This window comes from Colobus angolensis, unplaced genomic scaffold, assembly GCF_000951035.1.
Source record: "Colobus angolensis palliatus isolate OR3802 unplaced genomic scaffold, Cang.pa_1.0 Scaffold510, whole genome shotgun sequence".
Classification (NCBI taxonomy): Eukaryota; Metazoa; Chordata; class Mammalia; order Primates; family Cercopithecidae; genus Colobus; species Colobus angolensis.
Genome location: NW_012118600.1, coordinates 337594 through 357387, shown reverse-complemented (window position 1 = coordinate 357387; position 19794 = coordinate 337594). Strand labels below are relative to the sequence as shown.

Below are 19794 nucleotides of genomic sequence, written 5' to 3'. Positions count from 1 at the left end.
GGGTGGGACGAGGAGGCCGCGCACGAGGTGGAGAAGGCGCGCGAGGAGGCCGAGATTCTCACCGGGTCTGTGGAGACGCGCAGCCCGGGGGTCATGCCCCGGCTTCTGGCAGGAACGGCCGGCCCTGCTCTGTGGGAAAGGGGAGGGGAGCAGCTGGGCAGGCCGAGGCGGGGCTCAGGTCCCCAAGCCGCGGAACCGCGCCGGAGCCGAGCTCCGTGGAGGGCCGTCCGGGGCCCGGCGCACCCGTTGAAGCGCCTGCTGTGTGGGGGGCGGCCCCCCGCGCGGGGAAGGGCAGCCTAGGGTCTTCCCGCCTGCCTGCGGGAAGCGGAGGGCCTGGCGGGCGCCGACACATGCCTGCTGCGCAGACTCGGGGCCTTAACGCTACCGTGACAAGGGCCGGGTGGTGGCGGTCCCCTGGCCCTGGGCACTGTGCCTCACTTTCCCTCTTCTATCAACCAGGGTGGCGGCCCAGTGCCCGGGGTAGGGCAGAGGTGGGGCCGGGGGCGGGGCGCGCGTTCCCTCCGGGGCTGTCCGAGCAGCTCCAGGGCAGCTGAGCGTTGGGCCCCGCCCTCCTCCCAGACCAGGGATGCCTCCCAAAGCCTGCCCCCGCCAGCCCCGAAACGGCCTTCCCCAGGCCCCGGGCAGCAAAACGGACTCCACCCCGACGCGCGCTGCTGGAAACTCGCCCCGCCAGGGCCCCAGGAGGATCCCCGGACCCCCGCACCCGGCCCGGCCCAGCCTGGCCTCCCCTCCCCCACCTCGCCGGCCTAGCTCACCCGCCTGACGGCTAGACAAAGGCCGCGGCACCGGCGGCCGACACTGCGCCTGCGCGCGCCTGACTCCATTTCCCAGAGAGCCGCGCGCGCATTTCCGGCCGCCAGTCCCCACGTCGCTCTCGCCCTTGGCGTTGGCGGCCTCGCAGTGCTGCTGGAGCTGGAGTCACGGGGACTGGTGAAACAGGGCGGGCCAGGTGCCTGGGCATCAACGCGGGATCGGGGCCACCTGGAACGCCGTGAACTCCCGGCGCGACCACACGGGCTTTTGTGTTGGAAACTCTACCGTCAGCTTTATTGCTGCAAACAAAGCAGTGAATTTTCAAAACACATACTTTAAACCAAAGCATTCACCAAGATCGCACACCCGGGAGTCTTTGCATTTTCCACACTGAGGCATTCATGGAGACTTTCCGCTGTATTTATTACATGGTTGTAAGGAACATCATGTGCAAGACAGTAACAATTATGACAACTTCCGACATTGCTAGGTAATTGTCAAAATTGTGCATTTGAACAGCAGCATGATATTCAAAGCTGGTGTGTTCTCGCGGACACGAAATGAATTGTCATTTTTTGAACATTCACCAAAGCCTGCCAGTCGCTAGGCCCAGGTTCAGCAGCACACAGTAGCGAAGCCCCCATTCAAGCGGGCTTGGTTTCACCAGCATACATCACACGTGCATGGAGCAGCCAGGCGAGAGGAGCTGGGAAAGCCAGGACTGAGCGTTGTGCTTTTGCCCTTTTAAGAGAGGACTGATTAATTCCAATCAGCCTGGGCTTGGGAACTGTATTTGAAGCTGCGGAAAAGTTTTAAGACAGGGGCAATTTTTTTTTCTTTGACTGAACTCTGAAAGCAGAGAACACAATATGAATTCTCATACCACACACGGACACTTGAAAAGATTTAGCTGGTTGACACATAAGTTAAGACTTTAAATATCATAAGCCCTAAAACAGTGGCAATTATGAAGAGATATAATGGCTCAAAATCATAATGCACTGATGTAAACAAAGCAAAGGCAAGCTTCTTGGCTTTTAAGGGTGTCCTGTACGTTCGAAGAGCTGTAAAGCCCCACATGAGTGACCGTCACACTGAAAGCCAGCCTGCTTTTCACTCTACTGCAGTAAAGAGACTTTCCATTATTTATAAAATGCGATTTTTCAGTTCTCTCACTCACAAACCCAAATGCCACAAAACATTTTGTGTGTCTATTTTTTTCTTTCACAAAATGTATACTCTTTTGTCCCCTGCCCCCACCCCACCTCCTCCACCTGTTTCCTTTTACTGGATCAAAAGGTATGAACACACAACTTAGGGTGAAGTCTTTTTCCCAAGTGGTCTGACAGTCCTGGTGAGAAGCTTTCGGTGGTGCCACACTGAGCTTGCTCAGCCCTGATGGTGGTCAGGCGGCCCTGCCCAGCTCCCTCACACTTGCCCCTCTGTTTCCTTCCTCAGACCTTCTGATCCTCGGTTTTTCTCAGCCAAGTTTCTAAACCGTACGTGTCAGCAGGGGCGGGCTCTTTCTACAGGGGCAGGTGCTGCTTGGCTCCAGCCAAGTGGGGTCTTGCAGACTGGTAAGCCCAGCATCCCAGGTCTGGATTTCTCAAAAAAAAAAAAAAAAAAAAAAACCCAGAGATTGTGATTTGTGTGAAATCTCTTGATTTTTAAAAGCTGGTAGGGATTTCAAAGGCTTTAATAACACCACCAGTCCAATAAGATGAGCTGGAGGCTACTCCGGTGCCACCCTTGCTGTGGTCTGAACCTCCTGCTCTCTCGTAACCACTGGCTGGGCCCTTCTCAGCTCCTTCTTGGCTTCCTGTCGGAATCTCCAAGCAGAGCATTGCTGGTTGCCTCTCTGTGTGGCCTGGGACAGGACCCCCCACCATGAGCAGGTGGGCTGCACATCAGTGCAGCTTCCAAGCAATCCTGCAATCACAGCATGGATAGCAGAACTGTGTCACGCTGCATGTTAATGTTTAAAAAGCTAATCTGTTCAACATATACATTTAAAATATACTGTGACAGTTACAGCTCCCTGGACATATTTCTCCCTTAAAAAAATTTTTTTTTGAGAGCTTCAAAACCTAGCAGTGTCCAGCCCTCCTCTGACCCAAGAGACCCTGGCTGCCAGGGAGAAAGGTGACCTGTGAGACTCCGGTCTTCCAGAGCATTAAGTGCCCAGGGCTGGGCTCACAGCTCCTGTGACAAGGGCTGGAGGACAGGAGACTGGGGCACATTATGATGGGGGTGTTGGGGTCTTTGGGGGGTGCTGGCAGAGGAAGGCACAGGGTGAGGGAGGCGTGCTGAGGTGCTGGGGCTTCCACAGCTGGGGTGAACCTAAAGAGAAGAGAGGGGCTAGCGCTGTGTCTCACTGCAGCTCAGGCAGGGTCTTGGGACTCGGCACGTAGGGTGAAGAACACCATGTGGTGGCTTTCGTGAGTTGCGGCAGCTGCCACCACTGCTCCAGGACCCTGGGCCACGTCCTTGCTTCTGTCAGCTAAGGTGGAGCGTGTGAGAGTGGCCCTCCAGGGGTGGCCCACCTCCCCTCAGAGGCTGAGGGAGGCTTCCCCGGCTGGAAACTGCAGCCCACAACGGTGTCTCAGTTATCGCCACAGGGACTTCCCCTCACTCATTGAGTCATCCCTTCACTCTGCAGGGCCTGCTGTATGCTGAGTGTGGTCAAGTGTGGCAGTGGAGACTGTTCTAGGCACAGGAGGAGGCCGGGGTGAGAGGCAGTGTGGAGTGAGGCAGAGACACAGTGAGTTAAGGACACCAGCTTCCACCATCCCAGTGCTGGGAGCTGTGGAGGCAGCAGGGCCACAAAAGACACGATGGAGCTGCCCTGCTGGGCGTTGTCTTTTCAGTGTCTGCATTTTAGAGGGACCCTGTTGGCTGCAGGATGGGGATGGGGCAGAGGGAACGGGCTGGAGGCAGAGTTTGCTTAGAGGCAGCTGCAAGCATTCAAGAAATGGGGAGAGCGCCTGGGGCTGATGGTGCAGAGGAGAAAAGAGAACTGAGAGGGGTTGGGAGGTGGGTTCCCAGGGCAATCAAAAATCCTTCTGGGGCCTTGGAAGGTGGTGGTCCCTCTGAGGAGAGTGGGAACCCCAGAGGGGAGGCAGTTTGCATGTTTTTTGTTGTTTTTGCACAAGGGCAGATGAGTTACTTGGACAAACTCAATTGGAGGACTGAGGGACACTAGATGGATGTCTGTGGGGCCAGCCCAGGTAGGCTTGAGCCTGACTGATGCCCTGTGTTCAGTGGCACCCACTTTCTTGTGCAATTCTGGCACCAACAAACAGCTGTGATTGTGCCTCCAGCAGGTGGAGACCGAGATGGAAACTGCATGGAATGAGCCCCTGGCTCCCAACAAGTGGGGGCACTCGGGAGAGCTATCTCTACATATCCCTTTGTCCGAGAGGATCGATCTGCGCCTGAGAGAAGGCTCAGGGGGGCTTCCGAGAGTAATGGGCTGACTGCGGGGCCAAGACCCCACCCTCCATCCTGAGCTCGGTAGAAGAAGCTCCTCCTTCGCAGGATGAGAGAGAAGGCCCCAGGAGGGGAGCTGGAGCCCACCAACAATTAAGGCATAGGATAGAGCCAGGAGCCCCCAGTGGGGACTGCAGGGAAAAGCTGGGGATGCCGGAGGGAGCCCGGGAAGCGAAGTCCAGAGGCCCGGTTAGGGGGCGCTCCAGAAGGCAAGCGTGAGAAGGCAAGCGCGGCAGCGAGGATGAAGTGAAGGCAGCGGCGGATCCGCGGGACCTGCGCAGCCCCTGAGGGCCGTCGGGGACAGAGGCCGAGAGTGGGGGCAGATTGGTTGACAATCAGCAGCAGGCGGATGTGACGTGGGCAGGTCCAAAGGCTTTTGAGTTAGAAGGCGACTTGGAAAAATGTCTGCCTGTGCAGATTCGCAGTCAGCCCAACACTGTGTTTCCAAGTGAAGTTGGGAGGAGAAAAAGAGAAAGACAAAAACTTTTAAGGCTCGAAAGAGGACAAGTGTCCGGCAACAATGCGTTGGGGATGGGTGAGACGCTGAATCTGAGGCTGGCTCCCCGCTGTGACCTCACCGCCTGCCCACCTCTGCTCCGGTCTAGCAGGAGAGGCGGCCCCACTCGTCGGAGACCATCTGGTTCTTCCCGGCAGACCAGAATGCCAGATTTTTATGGTTTAAACACATGTTGGCATCTTGCTCAAAAACAACTCCTTCTGTAAGTCAAACAAAATATAGGCAGGTCAGTTTTGGTCAGGCCTAAAGACTGCGCCTGAAATCCTTAGAGACAGCAGATTCTGGTTGTCAGGGCAGGCGGAAGGGCGAGGGCATGGTGAGGCCTGTGGGCTCTTTCTGGGCGAGATGAAAATGTCTTTGGAGCTAGAGGGTGCTGGTAGTTGCACAGTGTTGTGAATGTGTTTAATGCCACTGAACTGTGCATTTTTAATGACTGAAATGGTAAATTTTACGTTTCCCAAAAAAGGAAAAAAAAAAGAAAACCCTGTTTATCTGTTAGGTTCCAAGGGGGCTGAGCTGGCAGGAGGGCAGCCGGGGTCAGCTGTACCCTTCTCTGGAGTTGGAGCTGCCCAGGCCAGCTCCCGCCCTCATGGCCTCAGGGATATCCACAGTGAAATGAAAACCCAGCGGCAGAGTCTGCCCCTGAGTCAGGTGCTCACAGGAAGACCTGGACAAGGCTTCTGAAAGATGAGACGCGAATGAAACTCCTCTTCAAGCCACTTGCAAAACACAGTGTGCAGGACTGACCAGGTTATGCTGCGGAACTGCTGCTCCTCAGCCGAGATCCTGGGAAGCCATGCTCGGCTCTGGAGCAGGTGTCCAGGATCTTCTGAGAAGCAGCCTGTGTCTTTCAAGAGGAGTCCCATGGTGGCCAGGGGTTGGAGGGGCTGGGGGATGTCCCCCATCTTCTGGGGCCCATCGGTGCTCCCCAGGGACTCAGGGCCGGGTGGGCCAAGGCCCGAGGCTGGCCATTCACATGTGGCCGTGGGCCGTGTGGAGTTTCTGATGGTCGATGAGGTGGACCATCCAGGGGAAGGCCTTCCCGCAGACGCTACACTGGAAGGGTCTCTTGGGGCTGCGAGGGGCCACTGAGCCTTGGGCTCCATCCCTGGGTGGGGCGGACTCCCGGAGGCCCTTGCTCCGGGGCACTTTCTTCCTGGGTGGCTCCAACAGGTGGATCTTGCCGTGCTCAGCAAGGACAGAGCTGTGCAGGAAGACCCTGCCACACTCGGGGCACGGAAAGGGCCCTTCCTCGCGATGGGTCTTCTGGTGCTCGATGAAGTGGGTGACCCAGGTGAAGACCATCCCGCAGTCGGCACACTGGAAGGGCCGCCCACCTCGGGGCCCACGCAGCATTGCCGAGACCCCTGCAGCAGCCTCTTGGGTGCCACCTTTGGTGTGCTTGAGGGACAGCTGGTGGCGGCCGCTCTGGTCTGTGTTCCTGTTTCTTCTTCGGGGACTGATTCTCTGAGCACTCGGACCCTTGGGGCCTGAGATCACAGCTCCTTCTGCACGCAGATCTGAGGAGGGCCCTGCGAGAAGATCCTCAGGCTCGTCCCAGATACACGGCTTCAGAGACAGGCGGGCCCGGGACCCTGTGGAGGGTGAGGGAGACGGGTCACCTGTAGTGAGTGGATGGCTTTGGCATCTCCCTGTGCCCCCCAGGGACGTGGAGGACCCCAATGACTGAGCCAAGTCTGGGCCCTTCTTCTGCTCAATATGTCCCCGTGCCCTCCGTTCTGTCCTTTAAGACACAAGGGCCCATGTGGCCGGGCGCAGTGGCTCACGCCTGTAATCACAGCACTTTGGCAGGCCGAGGAGGGTGGATCATGAGGTGAGGAGTTCGAGACCAGCCTGCCCAACATGGTGAAACCCCATCTCTACTAAAATACAAAAATTAGCCGGGTGTGGTGGGGGGCACCTGTAATCCCAGCTACTCAGGAGGCTGAGGCAGGAGAATCGCTTGAATCTGGGAGGCGGAGGTTGCAGTGAGCCGAGATCGCACCACTGCACTCCAGCCTGGGCAACAGAGCAAGACTCCATCTCAGAAAAAAAAAAAAAGAAGGGCATGTGTTTTGGGAGCAGATCCCGCAGCACTGGCCCTTTGCTTCTACCTGGCTGGCCCTCTGGGTAGCCCTGTGCTCCAGCACTCTCAGACTATCTGCCTTGGCTGCCGTTCAGGCGGGGAGGCTGAGGCCCTTCTCGTGGGCCGAACGATGTATGTGGCAGTTCTAGGGGCCCCCGATCTCAGTCCCCACAGGAGGTGTGCATGGTTTCTGGGGGAAGTGTGGAGTTCACCACCGAAGCCCCCAGCTCCACCCATTAACAAAGTCTGTGACTTTGGGTTGAGGGTCCCAAACTCCATTTCCAACCCTTAATCCACGCAGGAGCCAGACTCACCCAGCAAGCCAGGGGCCCGGGGCGCCTCGGCCTCCGCCCTGGTGTGCAGACTCTGCGGGAGCTGGGTGGGCTCCAGCCACTCACTTTCCTCAGGGAGTGCCGGGGCTGCTGCCGCTGCATCCAGAATCAGCTCAGACGCCTGGAACGGCAAGCACAGGACTGTTCGGCAGCTGCCCCTCAGGAGCCGTCCTCCCCCCCACCACGGAACAACAAAGGAACGGGCGTCATCCCCAAAGGCTCTCTCCCAGGGCGGTGTGCGGTGGCGCGCCTGTTGTTCCCATGCTTTGGGATGCTGATGCTGGAGGATCGCTTGAGGCCAGGAGTTTGGGACCAGCCTGGGCAACATAGCAAGACTCCACTGATACAAAAAAATAAGTAACCACTCCTAAGGAGCTCTTACCAGGACCTGAGACATAATTCGAGGGGCCCCTGTACAAAATGGAAATGCAAATCCCCTTGTTCAAAAACCGTTGATCATTTCAGGACGGTGACAAGAGAGCATAAGATGGAGCCAGGGGACCCGTGCCATGGCTCAGGTCACTGTTACCCGCTGGGGCTCCTAACTCCCGTCCCCCAAGGCTGCACTGTCCTTGCCCACAAGCCCAGAGAAGGTGGGCGACGGCACAGACTTCACATCCCACCTGTGACCTATGACCTCTGAGGCACTTAACCCTGTCCCGCCCAAAGCGGGGATCACCACTTCCTGGGAGGAGACTGAGCTGTGGTTGAAGAGCAAGAATTCAAAACAGAGGGGCTTGGCTTGGTGTCCAGGCTCCAGCTCTGCTCGCTCTGTGACCCTGGCTGAGGAGCATTAGCTCTCTGGGTTTCCAATGAGGATGTAGGTTCTACATGCCCAGAGCCTGGTACCATCAAGGGTTTGGTAAACTGCAATGGGGTTGTGTCAAAGGAAAACACAGTGACACTTATCAATGCAAATCAAGTTGTTGGAGGAGGTATGTCGAGTCAAACAAAGCATGAGAAGAGAGACCAGGAGTCAAGCACGCACTGATAAGGTCTTGAGTGGGTCTTCATTTTCTGCTGCCCCAACCCTGACTGGATGCACAGGGACCTCAGGAAGCTGTCCAAGATTCCCAACAGCTGGGCAGAACCGGAGTGGAGGGATTGCTGGGCTAGAGACAGAGGAGGGAGGGAGAGAGGGAGCTGGTGGCAGGAAGGGAGTTAAGGCACAAGAGTCTTCCTGCTCTCACATTGGGAGTATGTGGATGGTGTGTTTGCTGGGCTGTTGATTTTTATTTCTTATCAAATGCTAGTTTTGATTGTAAAACAAGTTGAATTCTGAAATCGTCACCAGAGGAACCATCATCTGCAAGAGTAAAGGCAGGACTCCCTTTTACGCCTCTTTCCGGTACCTGGCTACTGGGGGCCGCTGTGGACAGTCAGCCTCCTCCCTACTTCACTCACCTTGGTGTCTATGACTAATCAAGGGCAGCAGAGGGGCTGCGTGGAGAGAAGAGTGGGTGGCCTGTGTGTGTGTGGAGACGGGCATGCTTAGTTCCCCTGACTCTCGGGAGGCATCTGAGGAGCTATCGGCACACTTGCGTCGGGCACAGAAACCAAGACATTCTCGGGGCCCTATCTGTACCTTCAAATGCAAACACATTCCCATAGCCCCGGTGAGCCACTAGCCACAGATCTGGGCTCTTATCCTTCCAGAGATGGACCCAGGTTTATTGTCTCAGGGATGACAGGTGGAGAGATTGGACAGGGGAGGGAGACGCAGTTACACCCTGGGAAAGTCCTAATGCAAACCAAGCAACCGAGAAAAAGAAAACAAGAATGAGGGTCCAGGCACGGTGGCTCAAGCCTGTAATTCCAGCACTTTGGGAGGCAGAAGCGGGTGGATCAAGAGGTCAGGATATCGAGACCATCTTGGCCAACATGGTGAAACCCATCTCTACTAAAAATACAAAAATTAGCTGAGTGTGGTGATGCGCACCTGTAGTTCCAGCTACTTGGGAGACTGAGGCAGGAGAATCACTTGAACCCGGGAGGCGGAGGTTGCAGTGAGCTGAGATTGCACCACTGCACTCCAGCCTGGTGACAGAGTCAGACTCCGTCTCAAACAAAACAAAAACAAGAATAAAGGAGAAATGTGAATGCCTGGCAACTTACTGTTTTTGAGGAATTATCTTAATGGCTCTATTTTATTTATTTATCTAGAGACAGGGTCTCGCTCTGTCACCCAGGCTGGAGTGCAGTGGTGCGATGTCAGCTTGCTGCAACCTCCACCCCCTGGGTTTAAGCGATTCTTGTGCCTCAGCCTCCCGAGTAGGTGGGACTATGGGCACGTGCAACCACACCCAGCTAATTTTTGTATTTTTTGGTAGAGATGAGGCTTCACCATGTTGGCCAGCCTGCTCTTGAACTCCTGACCTCTAGTGATCCACCCACCTCAGCCTCCCCAAGTGCTGGGATTACAGGCGTGAACCACCGCACCTGGCCAGAAATTATCTTAATGGCTTTAGTTGGGGCAATGTTGCTGGGTTATTTTGGAAAAAAAAGAAAGAGTGGAGCAACATCACCAAGACGGTGGAGTAGGAGATACCAGCCTTCATTTCCCCCTCCCGCTACCCACACACAAATCAACTACAGACAGATATTCACAAGCCAGAATAGTCCAGAATGCTCAAGGACCCATTGAAGATCTGCAGCAACACAGTGGAGTAAAATGAAAAAACCCGAGAATGTCCACATGAAAAAGTTCACTGGTGAGATAATGCATACCTGAGATGCCAGGAGAACGCTGTGAACAAAGAAGAAAAGCCGAAGCCACGAGTATCAGCTACACGGTGGGAACCACCAGGGACCCCAGCAGTTTGCTCCACAGAGGACACTTACCACTGAGGTTCCAACAGTCATTCCCACCAGGGCCTCAGGGAGCTACACCCATGTGATCTCAGGGACCTCAGAGTGCTACCCCCAAAGGGCTTCAGGCAGCTACCCTTATAGGCTTCTGGCAGCTCCCCGCATGGGGTGATGGCGTTTCAGTCAACAACAGACCGCACATGCCACCGTGGTCCCGCAAAATTATAATGACTGTCTTCCACCACCATTTGAAATCCAACTCCATAGCATACACTGCTTCCTTCCCCTGAGTGTGCACCAGCAGCCCCCTGCCTGCAACTCCTCCACCAGCAAAGACCTGAATGAGTACCGCAAGCAATACAGAGGAAATCACAGAGGGATCCAAGATCTGCAGGATGATGGTGCCGTGTTACCAGCAAAAAGATCTGATGATGCGTCTTGACGTAGGCAAGTTGCGGACTGCGCAGTTCAAACAGTTACTGGAAGATCAAGGGGATTTGTATTTGTGATTCTGGAAAATGCTAGTGCCGTTAGGGCCTTGGAATGGAAAGGACAGACGCTGGATGGCAAATTGATAGGACCCCACCCCTGCCACAAAGAGCCAAAGCGTGAAAAGGGAAAGAACCCCCGGAAAGGTTTTTGTGGGTGGATTGAGCCCAGCTACTTCTGAAGAACTAACTAAAGAACGTTTTGGGCCGGGCGCGGTGGCTCAAGCCTGTAATCCCAGCACTTTGGGAGGCCGAGGCGGGCGGATCACGAGGTCAGGAGATCAAGACCATCCTGGCTAACACGGTGAAACCCCCGTCTCTACTAAAAAATACAAAAAATTAGCCGGGCGAGGTGGCGGGCGCCTGTAGTCCCAGCTACTCGGGAGGCTGAGGCAGGAGAATGGCGTGAACCCGGGAGACGGAGCTTGCAGTGAGCTGAGATCCGGCCACTGCACTCCAGCCTGGGCGACAGAGCGAGACTCCGTCTCAGAAAAAAAAAAAAAAAAGAACATTTTGGAGGCTTTGGAGAGATTGAAAATTTTAAAGGCCAGGCGCAGTGGCTCACACCTAGAATCCCACCACTTTGGGAGGGCAAGGCCGAGACTGGAGAATTGCTTGAGACCAGGAGTTCAAGACTGGTGTAGGCAACACAGCTAAGTCCCATCTCTACAAAATTAGGAAATTACCAGGCACTGTGGCTCAAGCCTGTAATTCTAGCTGAGATGGGAGGATCACTTGAGCCTGGGCAGTCAAGGCTGTAGTGAGCTGTAACTGCACCACTACACCCCAGTCTGGGGAGACTCCGTCTCAAAAAAAAGGAAAAAAGGGCTGGCCTCAGTGGCTCATGCCATGATCCTGGCACTTTGGGAGGCCAAGGCAGGTGGATCACTTGAGTCCAGGAGTTCGAGACCAGCTTGGGAAACATGGCAAAACCCCGTCTCCGCTAAAAATACAAAAATTACCTGGGTGTGGTGGGGCACGCACCTGTAGTCCTAGCTACTCAGGAGGCTGCGGTGAGAGGATCACTTTAGTCTGGGAGTTTGAGACCACAGTGAGCCACGATTGTACCACTGCACTCCAGCCTGGGCAACAGTGAGATACCCCCTCCCCAAAAAACAGAAAACATGGAGGAAACCAAAGATGCTGCAAGGCTGTGAGTGGATGGTACAGAGGGCTTGGGGGGCTTGGAGGGGAGGCCTGCAGCCTCAGTCAAGGATGAAGGAAGCTGGGTGGCCCTGAGAGAGAGGTGGGGGTGTCATGGGGCCGCCCAAGCTGTCAACGGTGTGCTGGAGGGATTGAGGTCCCGACACAGCCGGGGATTGGCAGTTACTGTTCAAGAGGACAAAGAAGAGAGACAAGGTTGTCATTCAGAGGAGGAGAGAGAGGGGCGTGCGGGCTGAAGAAGAATGAGGCCATGGCCCTGTCTGTTCAGTGCCAGAGGGAAGGGGAACCGATTCGATTTTGTTGCTGCTCTGGTCTGAATGTTTGTGTCTCTATGAAGTTCATATGTTGAAGCCCTCACCCCCAAATAGAGAGAGGGGATTAGGAGGTAGGGCCTTTGATAGAGGATCAGGTCATGAGGTTGAAGCCCTCACAGCTGGGATTAGTGCCCTTTTAACAGAGCCCCAGAGAATTCCCTTGCCCTTTCCACCCTGTGAGGTTACCTGTGAATGAGGCAGCTGACCCTCAGCAGACACTGGGATCTGCTGGCAGCTTGACCTGGGACTTTCCAGTCTCCAGAACTGTGAGAAATAAGCTTCTGTGGTTTGTTTGTTTTGTTTTGTTTTCCCCAGATGGAGTCTCGCTCTGTTGCCCAGGCTGGAGTGCAGTGGTGTGATCTCGGCTCACTGCAACCTCTGCCTCCCGGGTTCAAGTGATTCTCTTGCCTCAGCCTCCTGAGTAGCTGGGATTACAGGTGTGCGCCATGACACCATGCTAATTTTTGTATTTTTAATACAGACGGGGTTTCACCATGAGTTTGGCCAGGCTGGTCTCAAACTCCTGACTTCAAGATCCTCCTGCCTTGGCCTCCCACAGTGCTGGGATTACAGCCGTTAGCCACCATGCCCAGCACTTCTGTGGTTTATAAGCCATCCAGGCTATGTTTTTTTTTGTTTGTTTGTTTGTTTTGAGACTGAGTCTAGCTCTGTCACCCAGGCTGGAGTGCAGTGGTGCGATCTTGGCTGACTGCAACCTCCACCTCCTGGGTTCAAGCAATTCTCCAGCCTCAGCCTCGCGAGTAGCTGGGATTACAGGTGTCCGCCACCATGCCCGGCTAATTTTTTTGTATTTTTAGTAGAGATGGGGTTTCACTGTGCTGGCCAGGCTGGTCTTGAACTCCTGACCTCGTGATCTGCCCGCCTCAGCCTCCCGAAGTGCTGGGATTACAAGCGTGAGCCACTGTGCCCGGCTGTTTTTGTATTTTGAGTCAGGGTCTCACTCTGTCATCCAGGCTGGAGTGTAGAGACGTGATCATCGCTTACTATAGCCTTGAACTCCTGGGCTCAAGTGATCCTCCTACCTCAGTCTCCAGAGTTGCTAAGACTACAGGTGCATGCCCCTACACCTGGCTATGTTTTTTTTTTTTTTTGACATGGGGTCTTGCTATGTTGCCCAGGCTGTTCTTGAACTCCTGAGATCAAGTGGTCCTCCCACCACAGCCTCCCGTGAGGCCTCACTCAAAGTGCTGGGATTACAGGGATGAGCCACCACACCCAGCCGTGTGTTGTTATAGCACCAAGAATGGACTAAGTCAGTGGGAGAGACACGTGCAGTCTTTCAGCCTGTTACTCAGCTGCCTGAGAGTGGGCCCTGGGCTTAGAACATCTCCTTACCAAGAGATAAGGGGTCCCCGCAGTTTGTGCTGGGCGCAGTGCCTTGCGTGGGGGTCTCTGTTTCCTAATGTGTGCCCCTTTGTTCTGCTCAGGCTGCTTCACGTGGCATCTAGACAGCCCCACTGTGAGGTCAGGTCCCCTGTAGGAGGGACCTGCTGGCCCGGGCCTGACAGCCACATGGGCAGACGGTGCTCTGGCCCTGTCTCTGCTCTGTGAGCAAAACCTTGCTCCATCCATTGTTCGACCGTGCTGTGTTTCCCTTGGCGGCTCCAATACCAAGATCCAGGGGCAGAAAGTGTTGAAACTCATGGTAGCCCTGATCATACGAACACATGCTACTCACTTAGCGGTTCTTACTTTTGTTCTTTTGTGATTTACCCGTTACCCCTGTATTTCTCTCACACATCTGCACGGCCCCACCCTTGATTTTAATCTCTCCAGCCACACCAAGATCTGCTAGGCTCCCAACCGAGCTGGGCACCTCCCCGTGGCCTTGAAGCCTGCGTACCAGCAGGTCTAGCTGCCGGGGAGCCCTCAGCGTTTCCTTCTGGCCCCGCCCAGAATCCTGGGTTCACTGAGAGAAGGTGATCAGGGGCAGCAGGACTTTCTCAACACACCCAGCATCTGGTGACACAGGAGGATGAGTCCTAACTGCGTGGCTTGGAAAGGACAGGAGGGGCTGGGGTGAGGCCCAGAGACGCACGGCATACACACACCTGCACTCACTGCCCTCGCCCAGCACTGAGCCCCAGGAAGCTTGGGGAATCCGTGGGGCAGCCAGGGAGTTTGGAGGCCAGGCTTCTTGGGAGCGTTGGGGACAACCTCACACAGTCCTTGGATGGGGGGGGTCCTTGAGGCCGTCCCAGGAGCGGCACGCACGCCCTGGGGTGCAGGAGCACGGAGCAGGGGGGCCCAGGCTCACCTGGGATGGTTCTCTCTGGGACCTTGGACTCTTCCCATCTTCCTCCTCACCGAAACTCCAGTCCTGGTGTTCGACCGAGTCCAGAGAGACCAGAACTGTGCGGGAGAAAGGGATCGTGAGAGGGGCCTGTTCTTCCCAGTGCCCCCAATTCTCCAGACCTTCTGGGGAGGGCAGACTTTCCCCAAACATTCCTGCAGCATCCCTGAGGCGCAGGCAAGAGCGACGGCACGGCTGTCATTCTGTCCCTCCATGTGGCTGCTGGGCAGGAACCTGTGGTGACACTGAGGGCTGCTGAGGACAAGTACCCTCTTCACTCACCCTGCACACCCCTGTGTGCCTCCAGAAGCCCACAAGGACACGCACTGCAGCACTGACCAACTAGGGAGGCCCGGACACCGTGAGCCTGCTGCTCCCCAAGACCCCCGGGGCTGCTGTGCACAGAGAGGACAATTGCTGAAGCAGGGTTCAGGAAACCATTTACAGAAGGGTCAAGATGTGGGAACCAGGCCAGGCGCGGTGGCTCACACCTGTAATCCCAGCACTTTGGGAGGCTGAGGCAGGAGGATTGCTTGAGACCAAGAGTTTGAGAGTAGCCTGGGCAACACAGCGAGACCCCGCCCTCTATTTATTTTTTAATTAAAAAAAAATTCAAGACCATGGCCACCTCTGGGGGTGTCAGGCAGAGTGAGGGACAGCAGGACTAGGAGACGTGCACGGGGTTTCAGCCAACTCCACTAGTTAGTCCTTTTTTTTTTTTGAGGCAGAGTCTTGCTCTGTCGCCCAGGCTGCAGTGCAGTGGTGTGATCTTGGCTCACAGCAATCTCCGCCTCCTGGGTTTAAGTGATACTCCTGCCTCAGCTTCCTGAGTAGTTAGGATATAATGTAGGCATGTGCCAGCACGCTCGGCTAATTTTGTATTTTTGGTAGAGACGGAGTTTCACCATGTTGGCCAGGCTGGTCTCGATCTCCTGCATTGTGATCCACCCGCCTTGGCCTCCCAAAGTGCTGAGATTATAGAGGTGAGCCAACCGCACCTGGCCATGGGTATTTCTTTTAAAACAACTGCAAGTCAGCCTTTCTGGAGGTTGGGCGTTGATAGGGCTGGGTGGCATGTGCAGGGCTGTTCATTATACTTGCTCTACTGTTTCGTAGGCTCAGAATATGGAATGTAAAAAGCAGACCACCGCTATGGAAGACAGATAGAGCCCTTTGCTCAAAAACGATGAAGAATTTCGAGAGAGACCATGGAACATTAAACCTAGCAAGGGTGGCTCTGGGCTGGGATGGCTGTGAGGTCCACAGAGCACCAGAAGCCAGTGGTCTTGGGCCCTCTGCCCCAGGAGCAGCGAGTTCAAAGGGCCAATTCATCTGGCTTCTGCCTTGCAGCTTACAGGGCTACCCTTGCGCCTCTGGAAAGCTCACGGGCTGCCCTGAGGCAGTAAGAGGACCCTGGACCCTGTGTTCTGCAAACTGCTTGTCACCATTAGCCTATAGGAAAGCTGTAGTCGGAGGGTGCAAAGGGAAGGCCTGTTCCTCTCCCTTGCTCCAGCCCTCTTTTCTCTGAGCTCTGATCTGACCCTTGTCCCTCCCAGCCTTTGCTCCTGCAGTGTGGCTGCCTGGCATACCCTCCTTGCTGGGGCCCTGCTGAGGAAGCCCTCCCCAGGCCACAGTGCCATGACTGCTCTCACCATTCGTGCCTGCCTCTTTTGGCCTCCTGGTGTCCAATCCCTGCACTTTCGTCACTAGGAAAGAAAGAGCCTCCCTCATGGGACTGGGCCCTGGGTGGATGGAATCTCCACGTGGGGTCACAGGGGCAAAGGTGCAGGAGGACAAAGCCCTCTCAGGGGAGAAGGGAGCTGCGAGAGGAGACAGGGAGGAAGCCCAGTTTCAACCCCACATTTCCCAGCTCCCAGAGTCGGGATGCAGACCTAAGCGTCTCTCCCCACCATCAGCCAGCGACGGGGCCTGCGCCCTGCGAAGGCTTAAGGATCTCTAGGATTCCTGAGTGTTGCAGGAGGCGCCGCAGGTGGCTGGGAGGAAGTGGCGGGGCAGCGTCCTTCCCAGAGAGCAGCCGGTGAGGAGCAGCGGACACGAAGCCACAGGACAGATGGACGCATGGGCAATGGAGGCATCTTTAATCACCGAGGGAGAGACTCGAGGCAGATGAGGCGTGCAGCACATTTATATGTAAAAATAATTAAACACAGCCGCGGGGCAGGAGAGGTTTGCTGGTCGGGAGGGACCGGGCAGGGGTGGGAGTGATGCGGGCGGGAAGGAGGGCAGTTCGGTCCTCGGAGACGTCAGGCCCCCTGCCCGTCCCAGGGCACGGAGCCTGCGCCTCTCACCTTCCTGCTGGCACATCTGTGTCAGGTCCTCCACCAGGCTGGCGGCCTCCCTGCAGCTTCGGGGGCCCTGTGACTGCACCCAGGTCCGCATCTTGCTGGGCAGCGCGCCCAGGAACTGCTCCAGCACCAGCAGCTCCAACATCTGCTCCTTGGAGCGCGCCTCGGGCCTCAGCCACTGGCGGCACAGCGTCCAGAGCTGGCCCAGCGCGAGGTGAGGCCCGCTCGCCACGTGGTACTGGAACTGCCGGAAGCGCAGACGCTGGGCTTCGGTGTCTCTGGGGCTTGCTGGCCCAGGGTCTGCGTCCTGCTCACTCAGGGTTGGGGTCTGGGGGCGTCTGGGGGAGGCAGGGGCTTTGGGCCGTGGGAGCATCTCTGGCCACAGGGCCTGTCTGAGGGGTGTGTGTGGACTGGATCCCGAGTCCCAGTGGCTCCGGACAGAGCCCGTGTGGCAGGCGGGCAGAGTCAGCAATCAGGGGCCTGCAGAGAGGGGCAGGGACAGAGGGGCCACATCAGATGGTGGCCCTCCATACTCAGGATGCCCCTCGGCTCCCTGCTTCCTTGTCCTGATCTCCAGCACCCCAAGGAACTAACCTGACCTCTTCCCACCTCCTGACCTAATCTTCCACATGCCTCTCACGGGCTACTCTGCACTGAGTTCAAGCCACTGGCTGCCCCAGGACCTTTGCACCTGCCATCCCATCCCAGCTCCTCCCCCTTCCCCCCAGCTCCTCCCCTTGCAGATATCCCAGCCATCATCCTCATGGCACCCTCTTCACAACCCCTATGACTTTCTGAACATATCTTTTCCCCTTAGTTTAGCGTCTGTCTCCCTCTCATTTAGTCACTCAACACACATGGACTGAGCTGCGGGAACAAGAATGCCTGCCCTGTGGTGTGGCCAGCACTGCTCAGCGCAGTTCCTACAGGGACGTAAACATTCTCTACTCATGCAGCCACCTACAGGTGGCTGGGAGCACCTGAAATAGGAGCTGAATTTTAAATTTAAATTCCATTTAAATGGAAGCAGCCAGGTGGGCTACATAATAATGGATGACAGCACCAGCAGCAGCAGCTCTGCCCGTGGGTTATCTTTGCTGTCTTCCTGCCTTTCCTACCAAGTCCAAGTTGGGAGAGGAGACCAGGAAGAAGGCAAAGGAGGCTGGAGACTCTGAAAAGAGAGGGAAAGTGGGAAGGGCGATTTAAAAATAACCTTTTGTGGCCGGGTGCGGTGGCTCACACCTGTTACTCCAGCACTTTCGGAGGCCAGGGTGGGTGGATCACCTGAGGTCAGCAGTTCGAGACCAGCCTGACCAACATGGCGAAACCCTGTGTACTAAAAATACAAAAATTAGCCAGTGTGGTGGTGCACACCTCTAATCCCAGCTACCTGGGAGGCTGAGGCAGGAGAATTGCTTGAACCCAGGAGGCAGAGATTGCAGTGAGACTGTGCCACTGCACTCCAGCCTGAGTGACAGAGTAAGACTCTGTCTCAAAAAAAAAAAGAAAAAAAAAAAGAAGTTACCTTTTGTACATTTTCCAAACCCACTATGGTAAACATATAACTGAAGAAAACATTAAAAGTTGTGAAAATGAAAATAAGCAGGGAGGTTTTGGTTGTTTGTCTTTAACTACTGTACCCGGGGCTGATCTGCTGGTGAGAATATAAATTGTCACGACCTTTCTGGAAAGCACTGTGGCCACTTATATATCAAGAACACTTGGTAGATTGCGTGCAAGATGTGAGATTCAGGCACCAAGATTCACTACAAAAGTGCCCAACAGTTGAACGTGGTGGGATCAACTACCTTCCCCATCATGTGACAGGAGTATTCAACTGTGTCCAGTACACAACACCATGACATGACCATGGGGAGTAGACACACGATGTACAGATGACATGAGGCATAGGGAACGTGGGATGCAGGGTGATGCATGAGTATCATAGAAAGGGAGTGCTGGGAAGAGGCCCACGGGGCGCAGCCAAGTGCTTTGTGCTCTTCATACTTCTCTGAATCTCCTCCAAATGGTGTCAGGATCCCATGTGACCTTCATCAACATGGAAAAACAAAAACAAAACAAGAAATCTTTAGGAAGGATTTTAACCGTATGGGAAATGCTTATGACAAATGAAAAGGAGGGATTCCATGGGATTTTTCCCTCTTCATCCTCTGCTGCATTTTTCATACACTCTGCAGTTCTTGTGCATCTGGTTTTACAATCCGGGAGAAAGGAGAGGTGCAGGGTGGCAGAAAAGGCAACTCACGGGGACTGTGCCCAGCCAGCCATCTTCCAGTCAGCGTACCCAGCCACCCACACCCTGATTGGGAAACTACCAGCTTGGACTTCCCTGCCACAGGCAAAAATGCTCTCTTATGTTGTATTCACGCTTTTATATATGTAGTTTAGAGTAAGAAAAAAAGGCCCATTTTGAAGCTCCACAGGTTCAAGAAGTCCCTTTGCCCTGGGGCCTCAGACCTTACACTCTCTCAGGTGCTCATGTTAGCTCACCCTGGAGACTCCAGGGAGGGGGGCTGTAGCCCCTCAGCATCCTCCAGGGTCTTGGGCTGGGGTCTGTGGGAGGAGAGGCTAAGTTTATCTGGGATGAGGGTAAAGAGGAGGTCTTAGCAGAAAGCACCAGAGGTCCATGGGTGTGTCTGGGGTCTATGTGGGGGCTGACGGAAAACCTGGGCCAATGTGGGGGTGCCTGAGCTGATGAGAGTCCAGGACTGATGGGGGGCCACTTCTGGAAGATGAAGAGGGCCTGCGATGATGTGGAGGGGACTGAGGTCTACATGGCTGGTGAGGAGGATCTGGGCCTCCCATGGGCAGTGCTATGGTGGCCCTGGGGTCCTAGAGGTCTACTTTGGTGGGAGTCTGGGATTAATGCTGGGGATGTGTGTGTGTGAGAGAGTGTCACTTGGAGGGCTCAGTGCCTGTGGAAGGGCCAGGTTCACCTGACATGAGCACTGAGATTTGCAGCCCCAGCCCCAAATTCTATTGTGGGGATGGGGGAAAGGGCTTTGCCGCTGATGGCTGATGCTTAGTGACATAGTAGACGTGTTCCCTGCGACAGTCAGTGAATGGCTCTGGCTCTGAGAAGGGGGCTTAGAGTGGGGAGGGCGTTGGGAGCTTAGGATGCCACTCCGGGGAGCTCCATAATAAATGGGCTGGGGAAGTGTGCACTGGGAACACGGGGGAG

The 19794-nt window shown here is 55.4% G+C and overlaps 2 protein-coding genes across 4 annotated transcripts in view; both read right to left on the bottom strand.

Annotated features, from left to right (window-relative positions):
- The window catches only part of ZNF135 (zinc finger protein 135), a 44388-nt gene extending 43543 nt beyond the window's left edge, over nucleotides 1-845 (bottom strand). Inside the window, exons 1-2 of one of the 3 annotated variants that reach the window (XM_011960467.1) lie at nucleotides 777-843; nucleotides 63-129 (exon numbers count right to left, since the gene is read on the bottom strand). In XM_011960467.1, the coding sequence (XP_011815857.1) occupies nucleotides 63-95 (33 nt within the window). In that variant the 5' untranslated portion in view covers nucleotides 96-129; nucleotides 777-843. Of the gene's footprint in view, nucleotides 1-62; nucleotides 130-776 lie in introns of all 3 variants that reach the window. The other 2 variants (XM_011960466.1, XM_011960465.1) reach the window with 2 other exon arrangements.
- Nucleotides 846-5752: 4907 nt separating this feature from the next.
- Nucleotides 5753-17169, bottom strand: ZSCAN1 (zinc finger and SCAN domain containing 1). Its single transcript, XM_011960468.1, has 4 exons — nucleotides 16596-17169; nucleotides 14251-14345; nucleotides 7181-7319; nucleotides 5753-6375 (listed from the first exon to the last, which is right to left on the bottom strand). The coding sequence occupies exons 1-4, from the start codon at nucleotides 16963-16965 to the stop codon at nucleotides 5753-5755; spliced, it is 1227 nt and encodes a 408-aa protein (XP_011815858.1). The 5' UTR covers nucleotides 16966-17169.
- Between the last annotated feature and the right edge of the window lie 2625 nt (nucleotides 17170-19794).

What these genes read in the sequence shown, in the direction of transcription:
- ZSCAN1 (XM_011960468.1), bottom strand. Translation starts at nt 16,965, where the DNA reads ATGCTCCCACGGCCCAAAGCCCCTGCCTCCCCCAGACGCCCCCAGACC. An exon ending in CCCAGAGAGAACCATCCCAG is followed by an intron (nt 7,320 to 14,250) that starts GTGAGCCTGGGC and finishes TTGCCGTTCCAG; the next exon opens with GCGTCTGAGCTGATTCTGGA. An exon ending in CCGGGCCCCTGGCTTGCTGG is followed by an intron (nt 6,376 to 7,180) that starts GTGAGTCTGGCT and finishes CACCCTCCACAG; the next exon opens with GGTCCCGGGCCCGCCTGTCT.